The following is a 26,526-nucleotide window of genomic DNA, read 5'->3' on the forward strand; positions in this document are numbered from 1 at the left end:
TTCTCAAAGAAGTATTTTAATTGGTGGGACAAAATTTGAAGTATAAGAAGTACAATTAAAGACTACTTCTTTTGAGTGCTAAAGAATTCATGTAATGATTATCCCTAAGTTAAAACTCCCTCTACATGAGAATACTTGCTTAATGTATTTGTTTCTGTTTTTGTTTCTAATTGTAACCGATTGTAAGCTGCATCCATTGAGCTAATTGGTTTATTTTGCCGTTTCATCTATTAATATAACTAATACTTGAGTAGAACTCTACAGTTTGTAAGAACACTTTTACGTTCTCTTTTCCTCCTGAGGTTCACAAAGATCTGAGGAAGCAAGCGTTATCATTTTTCTCCTTTTCTAGATTTATAAACTATGGAATGAATAGACTTGCCCAGATTTCATACTCCATTGCCTCTTTGAATATATATGCTATGTCCTGTTAATATTTTATAAATATCTTTTTGTGGGTATAGTAGATCAATATGTTATTCCTTTGTGAGCACTGATTAATATTTAAGTTTCTTCCACAGTTCCATCTCTCTTATGCAGAGAAAGAATTGCTGGAGAGAGAGCCTAGAGGAGAAGCCCATCAGGAAGTCCTTCGGCGAGCCGCCAAAGACCTCCCCATCTACACGAGGACCATGTCTGGAGGTACAGGATGATGAGTGCTTTAGCAGGACGGGTTGGGGTGGCAGTTAGAAAGCATATCTGTACTTGAAACTCTCAAACGCTCATTGAAACACACTGTGCTGTGGCTCAGATTGTTATTAACTGTCTTCTATAGAATCCCATGAAACAAAATGGAAATCTGATAGGGCTATGACATAGAGACCTCAACCAAGTCAGAACTGACTTGCCTTCTATTCTGCCTTCCTACTTGTGACTCAGTGAAGATGTTAGAACTGCTGAAATCTTGATTTGTAGTCGTGCTCATTTTTAAAGTTTTAATTACACACCTGCCTATTCTTCAGTCAAAAGAGCAGTATATGTAATGAACATATTGTTGGTAATTTTACATAAATTTAAAAGTTATTATATAAATTATACAAAACTTAATTCAGCTGTTGATACAGTTTATCTTTAAAAATTTTTTTAATTTTTATTTAATAAATGGTACAAAGCACAATGCCATAAACATTAACAGTTAAAATTTCACCAAATGAAAAAAATACTGTAGAATACACAGTTGCAAAAAGCTACATTAAGTTATTTATAAGTTACATATAAGTTATTAAATAACTTAATGTATCTTTAAAATTTATAGTAATTTTTTTTTTAAAAATACAACCCAATAAATCTCATTTACTTGGGTCAAATTTTTTAGGTCATTTACAGCTGTCTAATAAAGCTGAAACTCCAATAGTGTGGCCACCTCATGTGACGAGTTGACTCACTGGAAAAGAGTCTGATGCTGGGAAGGACTGGGGGTGGGAGGAGACAGGGACAACAGAGAATGAGATGGCTGGATGGCATCACCGACTCGATGGACATGTGTTTGAGTGAACTCTGGGAGTTGGTGATGGACAGGGAGGCCTGGCGTGCTGTGATTCATGGGGTCGCAAAGAGTCACACACGACTGAGCGACTGAACTGAACTGAACTGAATCAAGTAATTGTCTTAAAAACTGACACACACGGGGACTTCCCTGGTGGTCCAGTGATTAAAACCACACTTTCCATTGCAGGGGTTAAGGGTTCGATCCCATGTCAAGGAGCTAAAATTCCACATTCAACAGTCAAAAAACCAAAACGTAAAACAGAAGCAATATTGTAACGAATTCAGTAAAGACTTTAAAAAAATATTTGTTATTAAAAAAAGCTGACGCACTTGGACGACTGGTGCTTGCCCACCAAACGCTCACCCAGAAACTTTGTGACTTTGGCTGTGTGCTGCCTGCTTCAGTGGCCACAAGCTCCATGTGGCTTTTGAACCTTAAAACATGGCTTGTCCAAATTGAGATGTACTCTTAAGTATAAAATACACAACTAGTTTCAAAGACCTGGGATGAAAAAAAGGACTGTAAAATATCTCATTAATGTTTTTATATTGTATATATTCAATCCTGACTCACTTTAGAATCATAATTCACTATAACTCTAAGTTTCACGCATGATGTTTCCTGTTTGTTTTTACTGCTTGTCAGTGAGCAAGTGGTGATTCCCTGATGTGATATTAAGCCACTGATTCTATCCCACAAAGATAGAAATGTGTTTCTGTATATGTATATATATATACATTTACCCTCAGTTCAGTTCAGTCGCTAGTCGACTCTTTGCGACCCCATGAATCGCAGCACACCATGCCTCCCTGTCCATCACCAATTCCTGGAGTTCACTCAAACTCATGTCCATCGAGTCGGTGATGCCACCCAGCCATCTCATCCTCTGTCGTCCCCGTCTCCTCCCGCCCCCAATCCCTCCCAGCATCAGAGTCTTTTCCAATGAGTCAACTCTTCGCATGAGGTGGCCAAAATATTGGAGTTTCAGCCTCAGCATCAGTCCTTCCAGTGAACACCCAGGACTTATCTCCTTTAGGATGGACTGGTTGGACCTCCTTGCAGCCCAAGGGACTCTCAAGAGTCTTCCCCAACACCACAGTACAAAAGCATCAATTCTTCGGCGCTCAGCTTTCTTCACAGTCCAACTCATATCCATACATGATCACTGGAAAAGCCATAGCCTTGACTAGATGGACCTTTGTTGCAAAGTAATGTCTCTGCTTTTTAATATGCTATCTAGGTTGGTCATAACTTTCCTTCCAAGGAGTAAGCGTCTTTTAATTTCATGGCTGCAATCACCATCTGCAGTGATTTTGGAACCCCCAAAAATAAAGTCTGACACTGTTTCCACTCTCCCCATCGATTTCCCATTAAGTAATGGGACCAGATGCCATGATCTTAGTTTTCTGAATGTTGAATTTTAAGCCAACTTTTTCACTCTCCTCTTTCACTTTCATCAAGAGGCTTTTAAGTTCCTCTTCACTTTCTGCCATAAGGGTGGTGTCATCTGCATATCTGAGGTTATTGATATTTCTCCCGGCAATCTTGATTCCAGCTTGTGCTTCTTCCAGCCCAGCATTTCTCATGGTGTACTCTGCATATAAGTTTGGGCCTAAACGAATATGGAGGAAATTTAAACCCCCTAAAAGTAAATTACTGCACAAGTTTCCAAAACTATTTAATGGCAGAGACAGTATCAGATGCAAAAATCTAGTTTCCACATTCCTAGTGCAGTGCTTTTTCTACTCAACCACTTGATGCACCAAATTAAGACTAAGTCACATCAGAACAAAGTATTAGTGTTCATTAATAACAACTGCATTTTGGATTTATGTCATCTCCTTGTGAAAATTATGTGACACTTGTTCCTTGGAAGAAAAGTTATGACTAACCTAGACAGCATATTATAAAAGCAGAGACATTACTTTGCCAACATGGTCCATCTAATCAAAGCTATGCTTTATCCAGTGGTCACGTATGCATGTGAGAGTTGGTCTATAAAGAAAGCTGAGTACCAAAGAATTGATGCTTTTGAACAGTGGTGTTGGAGAAGACTCTTGAGAGTCCCTTGAACAGCAAGGAGATCCAAACAGTCCCTTCTAAAGGAGATCAGTCCTGGGTGTTCATTGGAAGGATTGATGCTGAAGCTGAAACTCCAAAACTTTGGCCACCTGATGTGAAGAACTGACTCATTGGAAAAGCCCCTGATGCTGGGAGGGATTGGGGGCAGGAGGAGAAGGGGATGACAGAGGATGAGATGGCTGATGGCATCACCGACTCAATGGACATGAGTTTGAGTGAACTCCGGGAGTTGGTGATGGACAGGGAGGCCTGGCGTGCTGCAGGCTATGGGGTCACAAAGAGTTAGACACAACTGAGCAACTGAACTGAACTGAAGACTATCTTCTCTTGTATTGTATGCCTATCTCCTGGGATGAACTTATGATTCTCATTATTTTTGACAATCTGGAACAGAATCTGAATTTCCTAATATAGTCTTTATATTTTTAGTGCAAAACTTCTGGATGCGTGCTGAAATCAATTTTAACTGACTGGAGTAGTAGACTAAATTAAATTACAGGAAGTATAATAAACAGATGATAATGTTGGTGTGGTTAATCTCTCTCTGGAATCAGTGGGGTGTAAAGGTAATCATGAATGCAGAGTGGACATGCAGTGAAGGGCCACAGCGCCCCCAAGGCAGGAACATGAGGGTCCTTTTTCTTACCCCTGCCTTGGCCGAAACCCCTGGGTTGTTCAGATAACTTCCTTCCTCACCCTGCGAAAGGCCATGGACCGAGGCAACTGAAAGGCTCAGTTGATGTCCACACACTTTATATGTCTTAGAGAATTGAAGAAAATGGATAGTAGTATAATTGAGGGTTTTCCCATTCATTCTAGATCCACGGTCTTTCCTCCAAACCTGAAAGAGAAAAATAGTGACTGCCTAGGTTACACTGACTGCCATACATAGAGAACAAATTCAACTGTGTACAGTCTTGGGTGTGTGAGGCAAGTGTTAAGGCTGTTCATCTCACTTCTTTTTGTCCTGTGCTTTCTTTCTGATCCAACCATCTCCTGATTTCTTATGGGGCTCTCCAAACTCTATTATATTGTTAGTTATTTTTATTAATGAGGACTATTTGCTTTTCCGTCTCTTCTTTGCTATCTATCCTTTCCTACAAAACAATATTTATAGACTTTTTGACTAGGAAGATTACCATTAGAAGTGATGTAATTAATTTATCACTTTGCACACAGATGTTGGTAATGTTTCTTTTTCAGCATTTACCAAAAAAGTTTTAAATTATATAAATAATACATGAATAAATTCTCAGAAGATTCAAGCAAGACAGTTAAAATTCCCCCTCCACTGTTAGGATTTTTTAAATGATAATCAGATGACTGACTTTAAATTCCGGTGGGATGATTTTAGTTGAATCTGATCTGGCACATGGAGTGTGTTTTAATTATAAGACTAAATTTCCATTTCTGAAAAACCATGAACAAAAAGATTTTCACAAAAAAGATTATAAATGAAAAATTACAAAATATTTTTGAGTTATCGCCCACTTTAATTTGCAAGGGGCACCCCCGGCCAGTGTACTTTAGAGATAATCACCACTTAGGGAGAATGCACAATTGCCCAACAAAGCTCACATGGAAACTGTATGAAACTTTATACCCATGCTGCCCCTTATGGAAACCACTAGTCTTTTGTGATTATGACAACTTCAAATTTGACTATAAGTGGAAAACACAGAACAGGTTTTAAAAGCTATTTAAAAGCAGCACAAAGGTTCAGTTGACGTTCACTAACTTCATTTGTATATAATTAATATAAAATATAATATGATATATATTTATAATTAATATAATAATTATATGTTGAAATATGTATTAGGTAAAATAAAATATATCATTAAAATTAATCTACCCCCCTTTTTTTTTTAACTTCTTTTAACATAGCTCCTAGAGAGTTTAACAGCACTCGTGTGGCTCACATTATATTCCTTCTGGACAGCACTGCTCCCATTTTGATACCTGGCATGAGCCAGGGATACTTTAGAGCTTCACCTGGAATGTCCCTGTGAGACTTCTTCATTCAGGAGATGAGCAGGCCATGCCATTCATCTCTGGAATTCCTGAAAAAGAAAGTTTTATAAGGGGATGATTAAGGACTTATTTCAGTATTGAAAACAACTCCTTCTAGGCCTGTTGTCTTAAAAATGAAGCTCATTTTAGTCTTAAAAATAAAGCTCATTTTATTCTTAGTTTATAACAATTTTTGCCTTTTTTTAGAGATTATGATATTAGCTAATGTAATCTTGATAATTGCTTGCTGCAAATATGTTTTCCAGATTTTAAGTTTGCTCATTTGGTTTTGCCGGCCCTACTCTACTGCTCATTTAGGATCTCCTGTAATTTTGACAGACTGAGGGCATCCCGTCAGATGCATGTGTACTGAAAGAGCATCTCCAATCATCCATAACTGTCTCTGATGTCTGTTTCAGAGAAGAAAGGCTCAGGACTTCAGTCACAAGAATTAAAATTCTCTAGTGGAAATATCTCTTGGAATACGTACTCCTCGTCTTGCATCTCACCCAGCAGGGAAGATGTGAACTCTTTCCCAATTCAAACAACTAGTTGAATTTATTCACAAATTTCTAAAATGTGTTTCTCAAAAAACTTCTAAAACGTGGTTTTATCCTTTACCCAGTCATCCTGGCAGGGTCCAGGAACTGAAATGATTTAGTCAAGGGAGACATTCTGTTTACTTTGATGAAAATGGACATGGTTGCACCCTTTGTAAGTCTGTGATTACTTTGTAATTAGATAGTATATTTATAGTTCAGCATGCCTTAGAAAAATTTCACCAAAAGATCTATTCTTGGGAAATCTCTGCAGAGAACTGAGGCTGTAGTCAAATCATTTCATTTTTGTATTTATGCAGTCAAATATGTCATTTCTATCAAATTTAAATTCATTATGCTTTACAGAATTTAAATTTGGATAAATGATTAAAAGCAATTTAATTGTGTATTCAATTCACTGTTAAATCTAAAGCTAAGTGGAGCTTTTTGTTCCTAGCAATCCGCTATTGTGACAGATGCCAACTTATAAAACCAGATCGCTGCCACCACTGTTCCGTCTGTGATAAGTAAGAAAAACCCTTTACTTCTAAAATGTCTACACGCCCGTGGGGTTTTCTTTAATGTGTTTCTTTTCTCGCTGCTTTCCAGATTATTTCCTTTTCTCCTTATTCATGCTTATCAGACCTTTATTTAGGGGATTTGACCAGCACTTGCATAAGTACGAGTATGGCTAAGGGCCATGATCAGTTGTCTGTTCCCCCAGATTCTTTGTGACTTGAATGAAGTGCATGATTTTAGCAGCTCATTCTTGGCTAGTTCTAGTTAACAAAAATTTCTATGACTCATTTCCTTTTTATAAAGATAATTCAGTTGGCTTCATGACAGTCAGATGTTACATACTTAAGAATATGGTGCCACATGAACAGTATAACATGAGCTGCAAGAACAGTACCATATACTTGTCTTACAGTTGGACATTAATGGAGAAGTTTTATCCAGACTGTCTGTAACTCTGTTGACATTTTGTACTTTCTTCAGCATAAAATAGTTGTATATTAACATATTGTGTTTTTAGAAAATGAGTTATTTTATTTACATCTTAAAGCATGTATATTTTGAATTTAAAGTTCTATTTTGTATCATCTAGAATTGGCTATAATGTTTATTTTAGATGAGGCCTTTTGCTATTATTCAGTTTTTAGATAAATAAATAATTTTGCAGTATTTTACCTGCCACAACTCTTTTGAAATAGTATGTCATTTTAATGACATATTGGGATTAAACTTTTGTGGGATGCTGAATTTTGTATGTGTGGTTTTTTTTAGATGTATTTTGAAGATGGATCATCATTGCCCATGGTGAGTATGGCTCTATACTTAAAGAAGTTTCTGTCCTTTATAACGTAAGTTGAATCATTGATCTATTTAAATCTTTTTATAAATGAAATCTTGCCTTAGCTAACCTAGGAAGTCCCTTCAGGTTTAGTTTGTAGTGTTTGTTTAGTTAGCTCAAAAGAGCCTTTATTCCATGAGTTTCCATGAAATAATTTTAACACCAGTAGGTTAACAATGTAAAACTTATTTTCTTACATTTGCTCAGAACAAATGGTTTTCTTTGTATGCACATGCATAAACAGATTCTAGAATACTTCTAGAATACAGAAATTACACCAAAATGTGCACATAAATTATACATAACACTTCACTTGAAGTATCTAATAAGGAATGCATTCATCTAAAGATTTAACAATCTGTTTTAAATAGAACTTAATGTTAAGAGTAGAATAGCAGATCTGTAAATACACACATGTGTTTCAACAAGGGTTTCCGCTTAGAATTCATTAAAATTTTTTAAAAAATTTCTAAGTCATGAAATTAGGTAACTGACTAGAGGATGAGTTGAAAGACCTAATTAACTAGTGAAGCTTGGCTTTTCTTCCTTATAACTTTTCATCTCAGTGCACACATCCCTGTGACACCACACCAAGGTGGCCAGTCAGGCTGGATTTGGACATAAAGCATGATCATTCTGCAAGCCTTGTCTACCTTCATGGTTGGCACCAGGCAAGGGAGGGCTTCCCTGGTGGCTCAGCCGATAAAGAATCCACCTGCAATGCAGGAGACCTGGGTTCAATCCCTGGGTTGGGAAGATCCCCTGGAGAAGGGAAAGGCTACCCAGTCCAGTATTCTGGCTTGAAGAATTCCATGGACTGTATAGTTCATGGGGTCACAAAGAGTCAGACATGACTGAGTGACTTTGACTTTCAGGCAAGGTAGACGTACCCACAAACCTACGCCAGAGGCGGGGGAAGCATACATAGTGAACAGTTATCTTAGCTGCCAGAAACAGTAGCGGGATGTCAGGTTTGCAGTATTCTTTCTCTCTCTCTCCAGGGTACCTCTTACTTTTCTTCACCTAGATTTTCTGCTATAACAGGTTAAGGCTAACTGACTCCTATGAAAATAATGCTCCTCTTAGAGAAAGATGTTGGTAAATAACCTCTGTTTGAAGCAACGATTTTCATTTGTGGTGACTTCTTTCCTCATTCTTTCCTTCGTTTCATTCATTCTGTTCTCTTTGTTAGCACGTTCTTTTCCCACTGATATTTCCAATTTTATGGCCCGAGTCTCTCTGCCTTTCCGCCCCTTCACTTAATATATCCTGGAAATGTTTTCATATCAATATACAAGAGATCTTTTTTACAGTCATTATGTAAACGTAACAGTCACTTATTAAGACTTATAGTGAGGCAACCTTTTTATACAGGTCTTGCATATGATTTTGAAGCTCACGATCTGTCAACTTTTAGTGTTTGAAAAATCAGAGAACCATGCCTCCTGTTCATGATGACTTCAACATATCTGCTGTGGCCAGAATACCCTCTGGGGTGCAGGGGACCAACTTCACACTTCTTTTTTAACTAAAATAGATATCCTGTAGTCTTTGCCTTATTGGCTATCCTATCAAATAAGTGTTTTTTCTTTTTAATATAATTTTTAAATTTATTAATTATATTTATAATATTCTTTGACAAGGCTGCGAATGGTTAGGTGGCACTAATTAAATAATTTCAGATTCAGTTTATTGAGTGCCTGTAATGTCTAGAAATGATATATCCATATATCTGTAAAATCTGTAATCCTTATAACCATGACAGATATTATTAGAAATTATTTGTCCCATTTTTAAACAAGAGGAAAGTGAGGCTCAGAAAAGTTCCAGAGTGGACTTCAAGTCATATATCAAGTTGTTTGGACCTCAGCGGCCACTTTCTTTCCACCTTTTTTAATATTATGTTCTTTTTCCAATTTAGATTCAGAAAGCATTTTCCCTAAAACAGAGTTAAGAGCTGTTTAACTGAGTTTAAATGAATGTGTAAGGGATGTTTACCTAGAATGTGTTTATTTCTCCGTATAAAGGCATTCAGATTCAGAATACATGCACTTTTCAAATTGAGTCTTCAAAGTAGTCGGCAGTTAAAATGTCTAACCAAAAGCTGTCTGTCAGGAAGAGAGTAAGTTATTATTAAAAATAAATATTATTATCTTAAGTATAATAATACTTATAAATAAAGACCAAGCTCGGTCTTTATTGACTAAACTTCTCTGTGTCTTGACTTTGACATGGCAAATCACAGCATGCCCCTAAGTAGAAGTTAGAGTAAGCTAAATTAGATGTAGTAAAAATCTCCATTCAAGATCATTTTCTTTTCTATAAAAACGCTATTTGTCATCTAGTACAAAAGCTGGATCTTACATTCCTGCAGAAAGAGCAGTGGTCTTTCCTATCCCATCTCATGTTCCCCTTGTCCTAGAAGCGTCATTGTCTGGACGTCCACGTGGCCAATCTTAATACCCCAGCCTCTGTCTCCCATTCAGCCCTCTAGTAATCAGCACAAATAAGCATGGGGATATCCTCCCTCCTTTTGTGACAGAACACATTTAGACTCAGCTTGTATGGAATTGTTTGCAGTATTACTTCTTACCATTATTTCATTCAGATGTCGTCAGAGACAATCTCACCGAGTGGTTCGCACTCACACTGGAATCTCTTGAGCTGCCAGTGCAACTGTTTTCATGCATTGTGCCCCCACAGTTTTGCCTTCTTCATGAATCTGTCATACACAATACCCTTAAGTTCCAAAATTACTAAATCTAATGCTGTTCCCTTTACCTTATATTTTTGGAGGTAGAAGATGTAAACAGTTTCCATTTTTGTTCCAAATTTTGGGTTATCCATAAGTCCAATGTTTCACTTCTGAATTTTTTTAATTAAAAGTTTTAACTTTAAGAGCACTTACCATGAACTCTGTCCTCTTAACAAATGTTTAAGCTTGTAGTGACAGTATTCCCAACTCTAGGCACATGGCGTATAGCAGACCTAGTTCGTATTCATCTTGTGTAACTGAGTCAACATTTTTCATACGAATATTGTTTCTCCTCAACAATAGAGAAAGAGAAGCAATTAGCTTATTGGCAAGTCAAGAAAGAGGAGGATTATGTTATGCCAGTACTGAGTAGGAACAAAGGTGTTTGCTGGAGAAGGACATGGCAACCCACTCCAGTATTCTTGCCTGGAGAATCCCATGGACAGAGGAACCTGGTGGGCTTACAGTCCATGGGGTCACAAAGATTCGGACATGACTGAGTCACACACACACACACACACACACACAGGTGAAAGAAGAAACATCTATGTGTTCTATGCAGTGAGTTTATTATTTTTATTGCTAATTCATGGGTTCACTACCCATGAAGACAGCAAACAGTTCCATTTAGGTGTTGTGTCACATTTATACTGTATCATCCAGGAATTCCCTTGTCTTAATAAAAAGAGGAAAAATAAGCTTTGAGAGAAGTGTGACTATAAAGTATGAGTTGTGTTTGTATTTATGTTTATTGATACAGTAGTTTGAGTTCTTAAACTGCCCTCTCCAAATACAGTGATTTCAGAGTAAAAGCTGAGAATTCTGAATCTCCATTTTTGGAATCATAGCATAGAGACCTAGTTCTCAGAAAGATTCTCAGAAAGGATCTCAGAGTGCTGATTTGACAGATGAGGAAAAGGAAACCCTTAGAAATTATGGCACTTTGTCAGGGGCACATAGTTATTTAGCATCGAATGTACGTGACCACGTGACTATCTGGCTCCCAGTCCTGTTTCTTTCCTTAAACCTGCCGTTTAAGATGTTTTGATAATCTGGTTGCTTCGGTGTTGTACTGTCAGCATGCAAGTAGTCTGTAAAGACATCTCATCTAATTTTGGAAAACTTAAAAAGTTTTAAAATTGCTTAATCATAGTTAGAAATCAAATCCAAAGGTAACACAGAAAAGAATTTAGAAATTCCTCTTATCTGTTTGGTGTTAATAGATTTCTCACAAGATCTATACTTAAGGCATGTGCTTATTTGTATAATTAGACAGGAAATACAGGGGTCATGAGTAATTAAAGCAATATTACATATCAGATTTCTAGTTTGAACATAGAAATTCCTTTTTAGTGAAATGGATTTTTTAATGTTTGTGTGTGTAAAAAAATCTTTAAAAAATAAATAATTTTTAAAAAGAAATCTTTTGAGTTATGCTTAAAGAAAGGCCAATAAATTTTAATGTTGGGAAATCAAATACTTGTGTTAAGGTTGAGCATATGTGTACCTAGGGTAACAGCATAAAACTCACTGAAAATGTTGTTTTTGTTTCATTAACAGGGTGAACAATTGTGTTGGATTTTCAAATTATAAATTTTTCCTCCTTTTCTTGGCTTATTCTCTGCTGTACTGCCTTTTTATTGCTGCTACAGACTTACAGTATTTTATCAAATTTTGGACCGTAAGTTATTACCTTGGTGACTTTTTTTGGTATACAAAAATACATACATAGACTTTCAGTAGTGACTTAATCCAGACACTAATTTTATAGAATAGAGCTAATTTATATATAGTCATTCCTCATTATTCGCAGATTCTGTGTTTGTGAATTCACCTACTTGCTAACATTTATTTTAAATCTCAAAGTCAATACTCAGCGTCACTTTTGTGGTCATTTGCAAGCATACACAGAGTAGGAAGAATCTGAGTCACCCACATACACATTTCCAGTTGAGATCAAACCAGAGGTCTTATTGCCTTCCTGTTTGAACTCTCATACTGTAAATGAGTGTGCTTTTAAGTCTATTTAGTGCCGTGTCTTTTGTATTTTTGTGCTTTTCTTGTTGGTTATTTCATTGTTTAAAAGGTCTTCAAGCCTAGCGCTGAAGTGCTGTCTAATCTCTGAGCAAAAGAAGAGACTGTGGTGTGCCTCATGGAGGAAATACATGTATATAGATAAGCTTCCTTCAGACATGACTTATGGTGCTGTTGGCTGTGAGTTCTCTTATTTAATGTACATTAAATAAGGTATAAATTAGGTTTTATAAGCAGAAACACACAGAACAAGGTCATTGATCATTTGACAAAAATGTTGTGACCAGAAGCTTGTTTCTTCCCAGGAGCAATGGTTCGGGAATCATAATTTCAGTGTTCATGGCAACTTTAAAGACCATCACCACTGCGAATAACGAGAAGTGACTATATAAGAAGATTTTTTTTCTTAGTATTTAAAATAAAAGTTCTTCTTTATGTGTAAAAAGATTATTAAACTGGAATATCAATCAAGTCCTGAATTGATACTCAGTGTATGCTTTAGGCAACTCATTTGTTTTCTGCACTGTATATTTTAAACGTAAGCAAAACAGAATTAATACTATGTATTTTGGAGAGGGAAATGGCAACCCACTCCAGTATTCTTGCCTGGAGAATCCCAGGGACAGAGGAGCCTGGTGGGCTGCCGTCTATGGGGTCGCAGAGAGTCGGACACAACTGAAGTGACTTAGCAGCAGCTGTTTTACATTTGGAAAAGGGAATGGCAATCCACTCCAGTATTCTTGCCTGACTAATTCCACAGACAGAGAAGCCTGGGGGTGCTAAAGTCTGTGGGGTCACAAAGAGTTGGACACAACTGACCGACTAACACACACACACACTATGTATTTTAAGTACCACAAGATAGTCCTCATGAATACCATACAATATAAAAAGCAGTTATCCCTGCCAGAGTTGCCTTATTACATTCATTAAATTATCCTTTATTGTAGGAAGACTATATGAATTATTAGATCATTGATGTGAGATTTGAAACACGTTCAGCGCTAAAGATTTATTGATGCCTGCTATGTGTCAGTTACATTGCTAAGCGCTAGAAATACACAGGTAAACGAGCATGTCCTAGTGTTCGAGGGAACTTGCAGTGTCTGTCTGGAAGAATGATCTCTCATGAAGGTCTGAGAGCACATGGCCTTACAGTTCTCATTCTTGGGGATGGTTTTATATCCAAACCACAATTACATCTGTAAGGATTGACTGGCATTCACTGTGAGAACACTGCTGTCAAAAGGTATCAGTGAGGTCTTGTGACCTGGCTCAATCTGACAGATAACTACAGGATATTGAAGCCGAGTATCAGAAGGAGGCACACCCTAGCATCTCAGGTGCTTCACTGAGTGTCCCTAAGCCCACATTCTAGAGGGACTCCTGGTCTCCTTAGACACATAGACTGGGAGAGTCAGTCTGGTTGTGCTTTGATGGTCTTTTCCATCCCATGGGTATTGTTAAGGTTTATTTGACAGGTGTTATGCACTGGTGGTGAACTTTTCTGTGCTGACGTTATCTAAAGTAGCTTGAAGCATCATTGTGAGTGTGTTGTATGTGCTTGTAGTTGATTTTGTCATTTGCAGTAAAGTAAAACATCAATGAGAAGACTAGCTAAATCATGCCACTTATCCTTCATTTTCTGGCATTATAATAAAATAATGTTTAAACATTTGTAAATCTAGAGTATGTTAACAAAACATTTTCAGAAAGTAAATTAAAAACAAATTTTATAAATTATAAAAATGTTATAGCTCCTTTTATCTTGCTTCCTACTTGTATAGTTTACACACATATTACTATAACTTTTCTATGAATTTGATTATACAAAATAAATATCCAAAATTTTAATATCTTTTCCATATATATATATGTATATTCATGTTATAGTAAGCATTGATTTGAGTTTAAAGATGTATTTTTCCCTTGAAGTTTTAACATAAAGCTGTATATCTTTCTCCATATCTAAATTTAAGAAAAACTTTGAACAACAACAAAAAAAAACTTATCAAATTAGGGGAATACTCATTCCTTTGACAAAACATTTTATTTTCTCCCTTTCTTTATAGAATGGCCTACCTGATACTCAAGCCAAGTTCCATATTATGTTTTTATTCTTTGCTGCAGCTATGTTTTCTGTCAGCTTGTCTTCTCTGTTTGGCTATCATTGTTGGCTAGTCAGCAAAAATAAATCTACATTAGGTGAGTATATAATTATTGTAGTTAACAGAACTTTCAATACAAAACGAAATATTCATCAGAAGTTGCCATATGGTTAAATGCTAACCTGTCCTGAAGTTCTAAAAACCACTCTTCCTTCCCACATTGTCTGGTGGGACAAATACAGATTCACTCATTCCATATATTTTTAAACTGTCCATTGTGTGCAAAGTGTTGTGTATATATTCAGTGGTGAGCAACACAGAAAATCAATAACCAAACATAAGCCTAATTACAAAGTGTTTTGAAAGAAAAAACAGGATGTTGAGTTATGAATCAAGGTCTGGGGGTGGTAGAAGGGAACCTATCTAGGAGTGGTCAGGGAAGAGTTCATGAAAACAGAAAGTATTTAAGAAGTCGTGGAAAGAGCTAGAACATCTCAGGCAGAGAAAACAGTATGTTCAAAAGCCCTGCAGAGATGGGATACAGCAAAGCAATGCTACAACATGTATGAACGTCAGAAACTTACTAAATAGAAGAAGTCAAATATAAAAGGTTACATGTCATATCATTCCATTTATAGGAAATATCCATGGAGAAGGAAGCATTTTGATGATTTCCAAAGGGTGGGAAGAAGATATAGTAAAGAACTACTGCTTTAATTAGTATAGGGTTTCTTTTGAGGTGATTAAAATATTTTGGAATTTGATATAGGTATCGGTTACAAAAAAATATGAATTACTAAATGCCACTGAAATGTTCACCTTAAAGTGACCAATTTTATGTTCTCTGTATTTCATCTCTCTTTTTTTTTTAAAGAGCTACATATGTTTGAGAAAAACTATTCATGTTTGAGAAACTATTCATAGAAAGCTAAAGAACAAAAAAATATACTATGAAGTTTGAGAAGTAAGCGGGGGCTAAGCTAAATGGAGTCTTCTAGACTAAGAATGGGAGTTTCAGAATGCAACCAGGACTTATAATTTCTTCTGATCGCAAAGGATACTCAAGTTATGAGATTCTGTTACTAAAATAATGAAAATTAATTGTATAAAATTGTGAATGTTTATTTTCAATATTGAGGTGAAATCTAATCACCTGAAGTACTAGCTGAGTGAAAATATTGGTACAATAAAGTAATTTCTAAATGAAGTATCATATTTCAAATTATAGAGCAATTCAAATTGTAGAGCAATTCAAATTATAGAGCAATTAAATTATTTTTCAAATGTAAGTGTTTCTGCTAAGCTTTCAATTTTAGAAACTTGTAGATTTTACTTGGAACACTGAAAGGATTTCCTCTGGACAATATGGTCCTATAATTATTAAAAAGTTTTATAAAAATCTATAAACTAGGGTAATAAATATTAAGAATCTTGCAGATCAGCACATTTTTCATAGTACCTTGACTCTGCTAGTTAGATTTTTCCTTTCTCAAATAATGGACAGAAATCATTATACTTCTACGTTTATTCACATAGAAAATCCCAAAACTAACATTTTAGGTTTTGCATCTCAGCATTATTTAAGACGAAAATGTAGCATAAAGGGCAGAACTTTAATGACCTTGTTCAAATTCCACTTGTGTCATTTACTTTTTGTGTGATTTTGAGCAAAGTCACGCAGCCTCTCTGAACCTCATGGGCATAACCAGCCATGATGTGTGACCCTGCATTGCATCCTGATTTAGACAGAGAGTTTTAAAGTACCTTTTTGATTACCTAGAAGAAAATTTACGATTGGATGACATAAAATTCTAATGAAATTGGAAAATGGAATTTATTGGTTGAAAAAAGATTATAGAATGTATCTTTAATCTCATTTTGATTAAACAATATCTATTTATATCTGTCTTATCTCTGTCTATTCAGCCGTCTAGAAGATGTAGAGTTTTAAATTATTTGCTTGTTTGTATTTTCTCATTTTTAAAATACACATGTGCTGCTGCAGAAATAAAAGGGTTACTTAAAAACTACAACAGATCTAATCATATTTTAAGTTTGTTTTAAAAGAATAGGCAGTCTTCATCTGTGGGGCTGTTTACCGACATATAGAGAGTCACAGGAGGCTAGCCATTGGTTTTCAGAGTTTCTTCATTTAATCCACTCCTTTCTAACTATAGCCCTTGCTAGTTGATGTGCTGTTTCCTTATGTGGTTGCTCTGCCATCTTTTTTAGAGGCATTTAGAAGCCCAGTATTTCGACACGGAACAGACAAGAATGGATTCAGCTTGGGTTTCGGTAAAAATATGCGCCAGGTTTTTGGTGATGAGAAGAGGTACTGGTTGCTACCCATTTTTTCAAGGTATTTTGTTGTGAAATTTTTCAGGGTTTAGACTACTGAAAGTAATCCAACAGAAGAACTCCATCCTTCTGCATAAGAACTCTTATTTTTTAAAGTATTATTTTATGATCTACTATTATATCAAAGTGGAAATCAGTTGACTCACATCTCCATAAACATACTGTACTGAAGCCAGTGTCTGAGATACATGTTTTGTCCATAATGTAACTGTGTTCTGCTCACAGAGATCATCTTTCTTTTACTGCACAATTGTAACTTTTTATTTTGATTATAGTCTAGGTGATGGCTGCTCCTTTCCAACTTGCCTTGTTAACCAGGATCCTGAACAACCATCTACTCCTGCAGGATTGAATTCATCATCTAAAAAGTAAGCCCATATTTATTTTTTCTATTTTACTTTCAAATAATATAGTTTATCCTATGGTGTCCTTTGCTTCTATGATCCTTTGGGAAAAAAAAGTTAAGAATTTAGGATTATTTACTACACTGGTTTCCAGGTTGGCATGAGGGCGGGAGGAAAGTGTGACTGAGGTTGGAGTACGTAGGGAGCTTCAGTCATAATTATAAAATTCTGTGATTAATCTGGGTAGTCAGTAAACAGGCGTTAATTCTCTGTAAGTTGCCTGAAATATATTATGATTTTTTAAACTGTAGTGCTTAAAAAAAAAGCAGAGTGTAAGTCCAAATTAGTTCCACTTGTGATCATGTGAGCTGGCAGGTTACTTTGCTTCTGACCCACTGGGTCTTTCCTCTTGGTAATCAAAAGACCTTCCTGCCTGAACCAGGCCCTTGGAGATGAATGGAATCCCAGACATTGGATTGACAGCCCCATTAGCAGTGGGTGCCATATTCTGGATCCTCTTTAAAGACTTCTAAGCTTGATCTGAGCCATTTCTGTGGAGAGAGAAAGGAAGGAGTCTAGGAAATTTATTTTCTGGACTTTTGGACACTGTTTTAAGTCTCTTTTGGTTTTAAGTCTCTTTTGGTTCTAAGTCTCTTTTGGTTCTAATCTCTTTTGATTCTGACTGGTAAAAGGCAAAACAATCTAAACATTTCAAAATGCTCTTTAAAAAAATGTTCTATATGAAGTTTCAAGTAGAACCACTTACTTTTTTAAATGTTTAAGACAGATTTTTTTTTTAATATGACAGTACCTCTAATTTTTAAATGAACTCCAATAGCAAAAACATAAACTATCATGTCATAAGCTTTTCCTCATTACTGGAATGCCGTGTTCACAGCACACTCCTCCCAAGCGGTTTCTTACTGTTTATAACACTTTCTCCCGTGGAACCTGATGTGACCCCAGAATCCTTTCTAAGGCAGTGATCCTGGCAGCCATTACAAAACCACCTGAAATGATCACGAGATGAAACCTCGTGATACCAACCCCATCCCTAGAGCGAGCTATGTGCCTACCAGTTAACATGTGTGTCACATGGGACTTTCAAAGGCACCATAGTCCTACTTGGCCCTGCCCTGTGAGTTTTGGCTTGAAAATTTCACAGAGCTGAAGGCTGTTTTTTTTTATACTGTGTTAAGTGGTTTTGGTAGTTAAGACTAGTTGGGGTCTAGATATAGTCCGCCACCTACTAAGTGGGCATGGGGAGAAATCCTAGTTCTGGCACTATTACCCATCAAGGTGGTCTTGACAAGGTTAAGTAACCTCTGGCCTTCTCTTTCCTTTAAATATTGAGGTTGGCTTTTGACAACTGAAGTCTCTTCTACACAATTCTATAATTTCCCCTGATGGGCCCATACCCATTTTCTGTGCCTAGTTCATGTCTCCCCTGTGTACTCTGGAGTTGTGTGTGCATTGTCTACGTAATGTGCCCACATAAAAGTCATTGCCAGCTGAACAGGTGCAAAGCAGAACTCTTGATTCCAAGCCACCTATCCCCTCACCCCAGCCTAAACCTGATTCTCCTTCGTTCTCTCATATTCATGAATAGTAACTTCCATTCTCCCAGATGCTCAGGCCAGAAACTTGGGAGTCACCTAGATTCCTCTCTTTGGGGACCCTGTATACCCTGTACATTGCAGATCCTGTCAGATGGTCCCCTTCAAATATACCCATAACCTGGATACTGTCTTACCGCCTCCAGGCCTGCTTTCCTGGTCCATCTGTCATTTCTCACATGGATTCTGGTTTCATGTTTGCCCGCCTCCAATCTATTCTCCATTAAAAAGAGAGAGTGAGCCTTTTAAAACGTGAATCAGATTGTGTCACTCTTCTGCTCAGAAGCCTCCACTGATTTTCTGTCTTGTTCAGAATAGAAGCTTGTGAATGTCCTTCCCTTGTCCTGACTAATCTGACCCTTGACACCTCTCAGTGTAATGCCTTACCTCTTTCCCGTCGTTCACAGTCCTCAGACACACAGATCTTGCTGTTCCTCAAATATACCAAGCATGTTGCTTATTGAGTGGCTTTGCACTTGCCAGTTCGTCTTCCTAAAAGTTCCTCCTCCAGATATCTGAATGGTCTGTGCCTTCAGTTCACTTGCTGCTCAGGTGTAACTTTACAGGAGAGGTCATCTTTGAAAACCCTTTGTATCATAGCAGCCTGCCCCTCTTCCCTTTATATTGCCTTTTACTGTTGTCAGAGCTCTTAATCTCATCTGATTTATTATATATTTCTTCTTCTCCTTCCTCAATTAGATCAAAGACTTTACTCGTTGATATAATAGGTACTTCAATGAGTATTGTTGGATGAATACATCCTTGCTGTTTGTTAAGAGTCCTGTTGCAGTAATGACTCTCCAAGGAGTCCCGAAACTAGGACTTAGCTACTTTGCTGTACCTGTTCTATGGTCCCTTTCCTGAGAACGAATAAGAATTAGTGTAAAAAATTTTTCATATGAATAGGAGACACAATTTTCTTTTTTAAAGTGTTCCTCCAGAATTTTAATAAGGGATTTATTAGAGCAGTACAAAATTGAAATGATCTCAAATTTTAGATATGAGGTAATTATTAAGGAAAAAAGGCATATCCTTTAAAAAATGTAATAGTAATAGTCAACTAAAATATGTGAAATTACTCTTGGAAAAATTTTAAGTAGTTTTTTCTTTTTAATATTACTATAATTACTATTTTGGTGTGTTGTAAAAAATGTACTAATAGTTTCTGTGCCAATAATGTTTTAAAATCTAAATGAAATGTTATTTATTTTAAACCAAACTTTATATCATTGTCATCAGTGAGAAACTAGTATAATTTGGCATCAAATATAACTTAAAATCAATAATAAAATACTGGTAAATTCTAATTACATTCCTTTACCTGCTAAAATTGGAGGCCGAGGCTTATTCTGTGTATTAATAATGGAGATTTGCCAAAGTCAAGGATTGTCATCATATTGTAATCAGAGGAAAGAAGAGAGTTGAGGCAAGAACACTTTTTTCATTGCGAGTCAGTATGACTTAACACCTTGTTCCTGCTTTCCTGAAGTTCTCTTGGTAACTCCTACAATTATCTTGTACCATGAGTGGTTTGAGTTCCTTTCTTTAAGAAATACTCACTTCCTTTAAGAAATACCATCAAGAGTTAACCTGATGATCATAATGATAATATTTTTCAGTCCTGAAAACCATCAGTTTCCTGCAAAGCCATTGAGAGAGTCCCAGAGCCACCTTCTTACTGATTCTCAATCTTGGACGGAGAACAGCACAAACCTCGGGAAAGGCAAAGCTGGTAAGGGTATGCTGTGTGGCTGTTTTGAAATACTTTAGTTTTAAAAGGAAAAGTAGTGAACATTTTTAATTCTTATTACCTGTAGAATATGTCTTGTTTTGGAGTCAGACAACCATTGTAAGTGTAGAATTATTTTCAAAGAACCATTTGTGAAATGCTTTGATTAATGTCTAGAAGCTGTAGAAAACCATTTTGTGAAAGATAGATTTATCTTACTTTTTTTCTGGTTTAGAGAACCAAATCTTCATTACTATGTATTAAATAAAATGATAAACTCAAAATATAATCTATTTTAAAATGGGGAAGACTACAGTAAGTGCAGGCAGAAGGTTGAAAAGTATCTGTTAAAAGGGATCTCAAATTAATGTGGTTTTTACTTGAAAGTTTCTATCCAGTTTCAAAATATTGGATATATTGAATATATATTGGATATATATTGGATATATATAGATAGATAGATATAGGATATATGGCCACAGGATTGGAAAAGATCAGTCTTCATTCCAATCCCAAAGAAAGGCAATGCCAAAGAATGCTCAAACTACCGCACAATTGCACTCATCTCACACGCTAGTAAAGTCATGCTCAAAGTTCTCCAAGCCAGGCTTCAGCAATATGTGAATCGTGAACTCCCAGATATTCAAGCAGGTTTTAGAAAAGGCAGAGGCACCAGAGATCAAATTGCCAACATCTGCTGGATCATGGAGAAAGCAAGAGAGTTCCAGAAAAACATCTATTTCTGCTTCATTGACTATGCCAAAGCCTTTGACTGTGTGGATCACAATAAACTGTGGAACATTCTGAAAGAGATGGGAATCCTAGACCACCTGACCTACCTCTTGAGAAACCTGTATGCAGGTCAGGAAGCAACAGTCAGAACTGTACATGGGACAACCGCTTGGTTCCAAATAGGAAAAGGAGTACGTCAAGGCTGTATATTGTCACCCTGCTTATTTAACTTATATGCAGAGTACATCATGAGGAACGCTGGGCTGGAAGAAGCACAAGCTGGAATCAAGATTGCTGGGAGAAATATCAATAACCTCAGATATGCAGATGACGCTACCCTTATGGCAGAAAGTGAAGAGGAACTCAAAAGCCTCTTGATGAAAGTGAAAGAGGAGAGTGAAAAGGTTGGCTTGAAGCTCAACATTCAGAAAACAAAGATCATGGCATCTAGTCCCATCACTTCATGGGAAATAGATGGAAAAACAGTGGAAATAGTGTCAGACTTTATTTATTGGGGCTCCAAAATCACTGCAGATGGTGATTGCAGCCATGAAATCAAAAGACACTTATTCCTTGGAAGGAAAGTTATGACCAGCCTAGATAGCATATTAAAAAGCAGAGACATTACTTTGACAGCCAAGGTCTGTCTAGTCAAAGTTATGGTTTTTCCCATGGTCATGTATGGATGTGAGTTGAACTGTGAAGAAAGCTGAGCGCCGAAGAATTGATGCTTTTGAACTGTGGTGTTGGGGAAGACTCTTGAGAGTCCCTTGGACTGCAAGGAGATCCAACCAGTCCATTCTAAAGGAGATCAGTCCTGGGTGTTCATTGGAAGGACTGATGCTAAAGCTGAAACTCCAATACTTTGGCCATCTCATACGAAGAGTTGACTCACTGTAAAAGACTCTGATGCTGAGAGGGATTGGGGGAGGGAGGAGAAGGGGACAACAGAGAATGAGATGGCTGGATGGCATCACCGACTCGATGGACATGAGTTTGAGTGAACTCCGAGAGTTGGTGATGGACAGGGAGGCCTGGCGTGCTGTGATTCGTGGGGTCGCAAAGAGTCGGACACGACTGAGCAACTGAACTGAACTGAACTGAGGATATATATTGAAGTAAGCCATTACAGAATTGCCGTAACTTTTAGCTACTTTTTATTTCTTCATATCCCACTCACAGTTCTCTGGTTATTGTTGACTTTAATCTTTTGATTACTTGGGTCAATATAGTTTATTAGCAAAGAACAAGCAAGTCTTTGAAGGCAGACAGAGCTGATAGCAAATCCCAATTTGGGCACCTAATCAATGTGGGGCATTTGTTAAGTTACTTAACCTCCTTTAGAGTTAGCATCTTCATCTTTAAAATACTACTTAATTCTCAGGGATGTTACGTATCGAACAAGACATGTGATGATACATGCAGGGGTGTGTATGTATTTGTGGTTTTCCAAGTGTAAAACCATGCATCCACAATTAAGGCACTGAGGTCTATTTTTTTTTAATTATCAAAGATTATAATTGTACAATATTGAGATGTATAGAACAAAATACAATTTTTGGAGGGCAAGTGCTCTATAATATTGTGTTAGCCTTGAACAAATAATTCTCTGTCTTTCTCTATAAAACTGAAACAACACATTTGAACATTATCCTGCAGGAATGTTGGAAACATCTGATATCATCAGGCCTTATAAATATGATGTTTAATCAAATACAAATAAAAAAATAAACAATGATGATTAATTTGGGAACTAAAGAGTTTAAAAGAAAGAAGTGAAGTTTTAAAATTTAAGTAGACAGGCCACATACTGACATATTGAATGGTATGAAAAAATACACATAAATGAAAATTAGTCTTGTTCTTAAGGAATGTGCGTTCCCTCTGAAGAGCCCCATCATTTGAATATTCATAATTTGGCCTGTCTCTCCGTCTTCAAACATGCCATTCCATTTTTCAGTATATGGGAGGGATTAGGTATTTATCTAAACAAAATTGATGTCTCCTTTTTGCCCTTTGAATCCCTCAGTTTCCTTAGAGCCTAAGAAGTGATGTGTACTTGGAGGGTAGAAAGACAGAGAACTCTCTTTCAGAACAGATTCATATTTCATCTTAGTTCTACATTAGTGTAGAGGTGATTTTCTGGTTGCTATGTGCTATTTGGGGACATGGTAGATTAATTTTCTGTAACTTTGATAGATGAATTTAGAAATTGTTTAAAGGATGGTGTAAAAGAAAGAAGAGAAATAGAATGGTGAGATGAGAAAGGGCTCAAAGATGAGTTTGACAAGAATGAAGAATTAGAAAACAGTGATTCAGGGTCATGTGAGAAGGGCGAGGTTCAGCATATTTTACATTCTTTTATGCACACCTCCTACTTCCTCAGGTGTATATATGTAACTATATATACACTTTTTAAAAGTGCTATTTTGGGAGTGCTGGTTGTGGCTGACTGTATTGTATGTATGTGTGTGTTTGTTTCTATATACCATCTTGTAAACACTCATAATAATGTACAGGATAACTTTGGCAATACACTGGTGGGATTCATGGATGAGTAAACAAGTCTCTGCCTTTTTATTCAAAAGCAGCACCCACAAAAGTTGCTAACTTATGTTTTCTCTTAAAGGTATGAGCAATCCTGCACTGACCATGGAGAATGAGACTTAACTCTTCTAACAAAATGTACTCATACTTCATGAAAGTAAGCAAAGTTCTTCCTTTATTGTTATGTTTTATATTTTTAATCACTAGCTCTCTTTGGGCAAATAGTTTCCATAAACATTTATTTTTGAGTAACTCAAATAGAAGATGTCTTAGCAGACCCTTGGGATTGTATTAGTCATGCAAGAGACCTTTGAATATAGATCTAGCTTCAATATTAGCTAGTTATTTGGTTAACTTAATAAAATATAAGTTGATGAACGGAATTCATTTTTATAGCAAGAATTGATCCTAAAATGTTGAACTTTAAAATGACAATTTTTTATTGAACTATAAAATGATAATTGTCATTTTATAGGATCTTGCAGTTTTTTGTTTTTTCCTTTCCTTCAGGACTCCAGTGGTCTTATCCATGACCACCCATTAGCTGGATCTCACTGGGTCTAAAAATATAAGACAATTATGGCTTGTTAGCGCAGATCTCTCCCGTCCTTATTTTTTGTCATAATAGGACGCCACAGCATGTGTCACCCTTAAAATAATCAGTGTTCCAAGTCATTTTCTTTAACCTATAATTTTTTTAAACCTGTAATTCCAAATCAGTTTCCTTAAAGCAAAATCTATTTATGAGCCTGCAGTTAATAAAAAGCTCCAAAAATGTCCTCTTTGGAACCAAGTCATAAGTATCTTAACAAGATAAACAACTGTATGTACTGCTACAATAAACAAATGGGCTTTCCCAGTGGCTCAGTGGGTAAAGAATCTGCCTGCAATGCAGGAGACACAGGAGATGTGAGTTCAATCTCTGGGTCAGGGAGATCTCCTAGAGAAGGAAATGGCAGTCTACTCCAGTATTCTTATCTGGAAAATCCCATGGACAGAGGATCCTGGCAGGCTACAGTCCAAAGGGTTGCAAAGAGTCATACATGACTGAGTGACTAAGCAAGCAAGCAAGCAATAAACAATATGAAGAACTGAACTTGTGGTTGCCAAGATGGGGTTGGGAAGGACTGGGAGTTTGGGATTAACAGATGCAAACTATTATATATAGGATGGATAAACAACAACATCCTACTGTATAGAAAAGAGAACTATATTTATATCCCTGATAAACCATAATTGAAAATATGAAAAAGAATATATATATACACACACATATAACTGAATCACTTTGCTGTACTGCAAAAATTAATACATTTATAAGTCAAATTTAAAAAAATATGAAGAATTGAACATTGGAATTATCAAGATAACTCTCTACTTACAGAATTGTGACCTAGCAGGAGAGTAGCACCTTAAACAGAGTCATTTGTGTCAAAGTACTTCATAGATATCTGGTTTTTACTTTGTTCGGTTTTGGTTTTGATGAATAGCCATGCAATTCTGTGTGCCAGCTAGCCAGCGTTTTGGGTTTTGGATGACTCTGCACGATGGTATTGTAGATCTGATTGATTGTAACTATGGTTAGTGTCATGTACTCGGTTGTGTCTGAACTGTTTGCAGTCCCGTGGACTGTAGCCCGCCAGGCTCCTCTGTCCATGCAATTTCCCAGGCAAGAATACTGGAGTGGGTTGCCGTTTCCTTCTCCAGGGGATCTTCCCAACCCAGGGATCAAACCCTTGTCTCCTGTGTCTGCTGCATTGCAGGTGGATTCTTTATCCACTGACCAATGAGGAAGCCTATAACTATGTAGGATAGTGAAATTTTAACATTCTTAGTTGGGTTAATTAGCAAACAGACAGTGTAATTTCTGGAAATAATTCTTCAAATGTAACTATGATTAATCAATGAATCATTAACTAATACCACAAACAACGTATTTTACAGAACATAGTTCTGTAAAGCAGACAAAGTTTTATGGGATTCTTTTTTTCAGTATGTTGAAGTAGCTATAATTACCATTGATTGTGAGGTCATCTGGTTAAATATTTTATGAGCTTTAACATAATGTCACTTTGTGTGTAAATCAGGTAGATTTCCAAGTATTTTGACAAGATCAGTGTTGGGTTCGTTCATCATTCTTCTCAACTCTTTGCAGGACCAGAGACATAGTGGTTTCTAAATAATTGGTAATTGGGTGATAAAATAGCATCATTTAAATGTAAAAATCTCACAGAAGCTTGATTTTATTACATTTGGATATATAACAGTAATGGTCACGAAACCCAATTACAATATGAATCAGTTGTATTGATATAAAAGAAAACAAATGATTTTTTGATGTAATGTTTTTCATTCTTTTGGCATAACCAGGGCCAGTAAAATATGTCTTTAAAAAAAAAAAATTTCCTATGGTAGCTGATTATCCAAATAGTTTTTTAAAGTTTTTCCTGCTTTACACCTCAGATTTGCAATTCTTTGAATACACATTTATACTGAATGATAATGTGATATTTGACTATATTACTAAATGTTATCTTTATAGTCTCTTCTCCTTTTTGAACTATATTAGTAAATAACCTTAACCTGTGGCCTTTTTGTAAAATGTTTCTTTGTTTCAGCATAGTTTCCAAATAGTCAAAATGTGTCTAAATCCGTAATAGTGCTGAAGTATAGATTAAACAGCCTACCCAACTTTTTCCCTCTTATACAACAGGAAGTTTAAAATGCTGTGCTCCTGTGCACACGAAATTTCAAAATTATTTTCCTAAATCCTCTAACAACTCACTTGAACTCCTATCGGCCTCAAAACTAAGAACATAGAGCCCT

At 36.4% G+C, this 26,526-nt stretch overlaps 1 protein-coding gene across 2 annotated transcripts in view; it reads left to right on the forward strand.

The window, feature by feature from the left end:
- ZDHHC2 (zDHHC palmitoyltransferase 2) overlaps positions 1-26,526 on the forward strand; it is a 69,944-nt gene that overhangs the window by 40,643 nt on the left and 2,775 nt on the right. For both annotated transcript variants that reach the window (XM_055416502.2, XM_088832537.1), the window contains exons 4-12: positions 522-642; positions 6,581-6,650; positions 7,411-7,443; positions 11,793-11,913; positions 14,339-14,471; positions 16,607-16,733; positions 17,008-17,100; positions 20,312-20,424; positions 23,783-23,857. In XM_055416502.2, the coding sequence (XP_055272477.1) occupies positions 522-642; positions 6,581-6,650; positions 7,411-7,443; positions 11,793-11,913; positions 14,339-14,471; positions 16,607-16,733; positions 17,008-17,100; positions 20,312-20,424; positions 23,783-23,823 (852 nt within the window). In that variant the 3' untranslated portion in view covers positions 23,824-23,857. The remainder of the gene's footprint in view (positions 1-521; positions 643-6,580; positions 6,651-7,410; positions 7,444-11,792; positions 11,914-14,338; positions 14,472-16,606; positions 16,734-17,007; positions 17,101-20,311; positions 20,425-23,782; positions 23,858-26,526) is intronic.

This window comes from Moschus berezovskii, chromosome 26 (assembly GCF_049115385.1).
Source record: "Moschus berezovskii isolate FMDL1 chromosome 26, NW_MosBer_1.0, whole genome shotgun sequence".
Classification (NCBI taxonomy): domain Eukaryota; kingdom Metazoa; phylum Chordata; class Mammalia; order Artiodactyla; family Moschidae; genus Moschus; species Moschus berezovskii.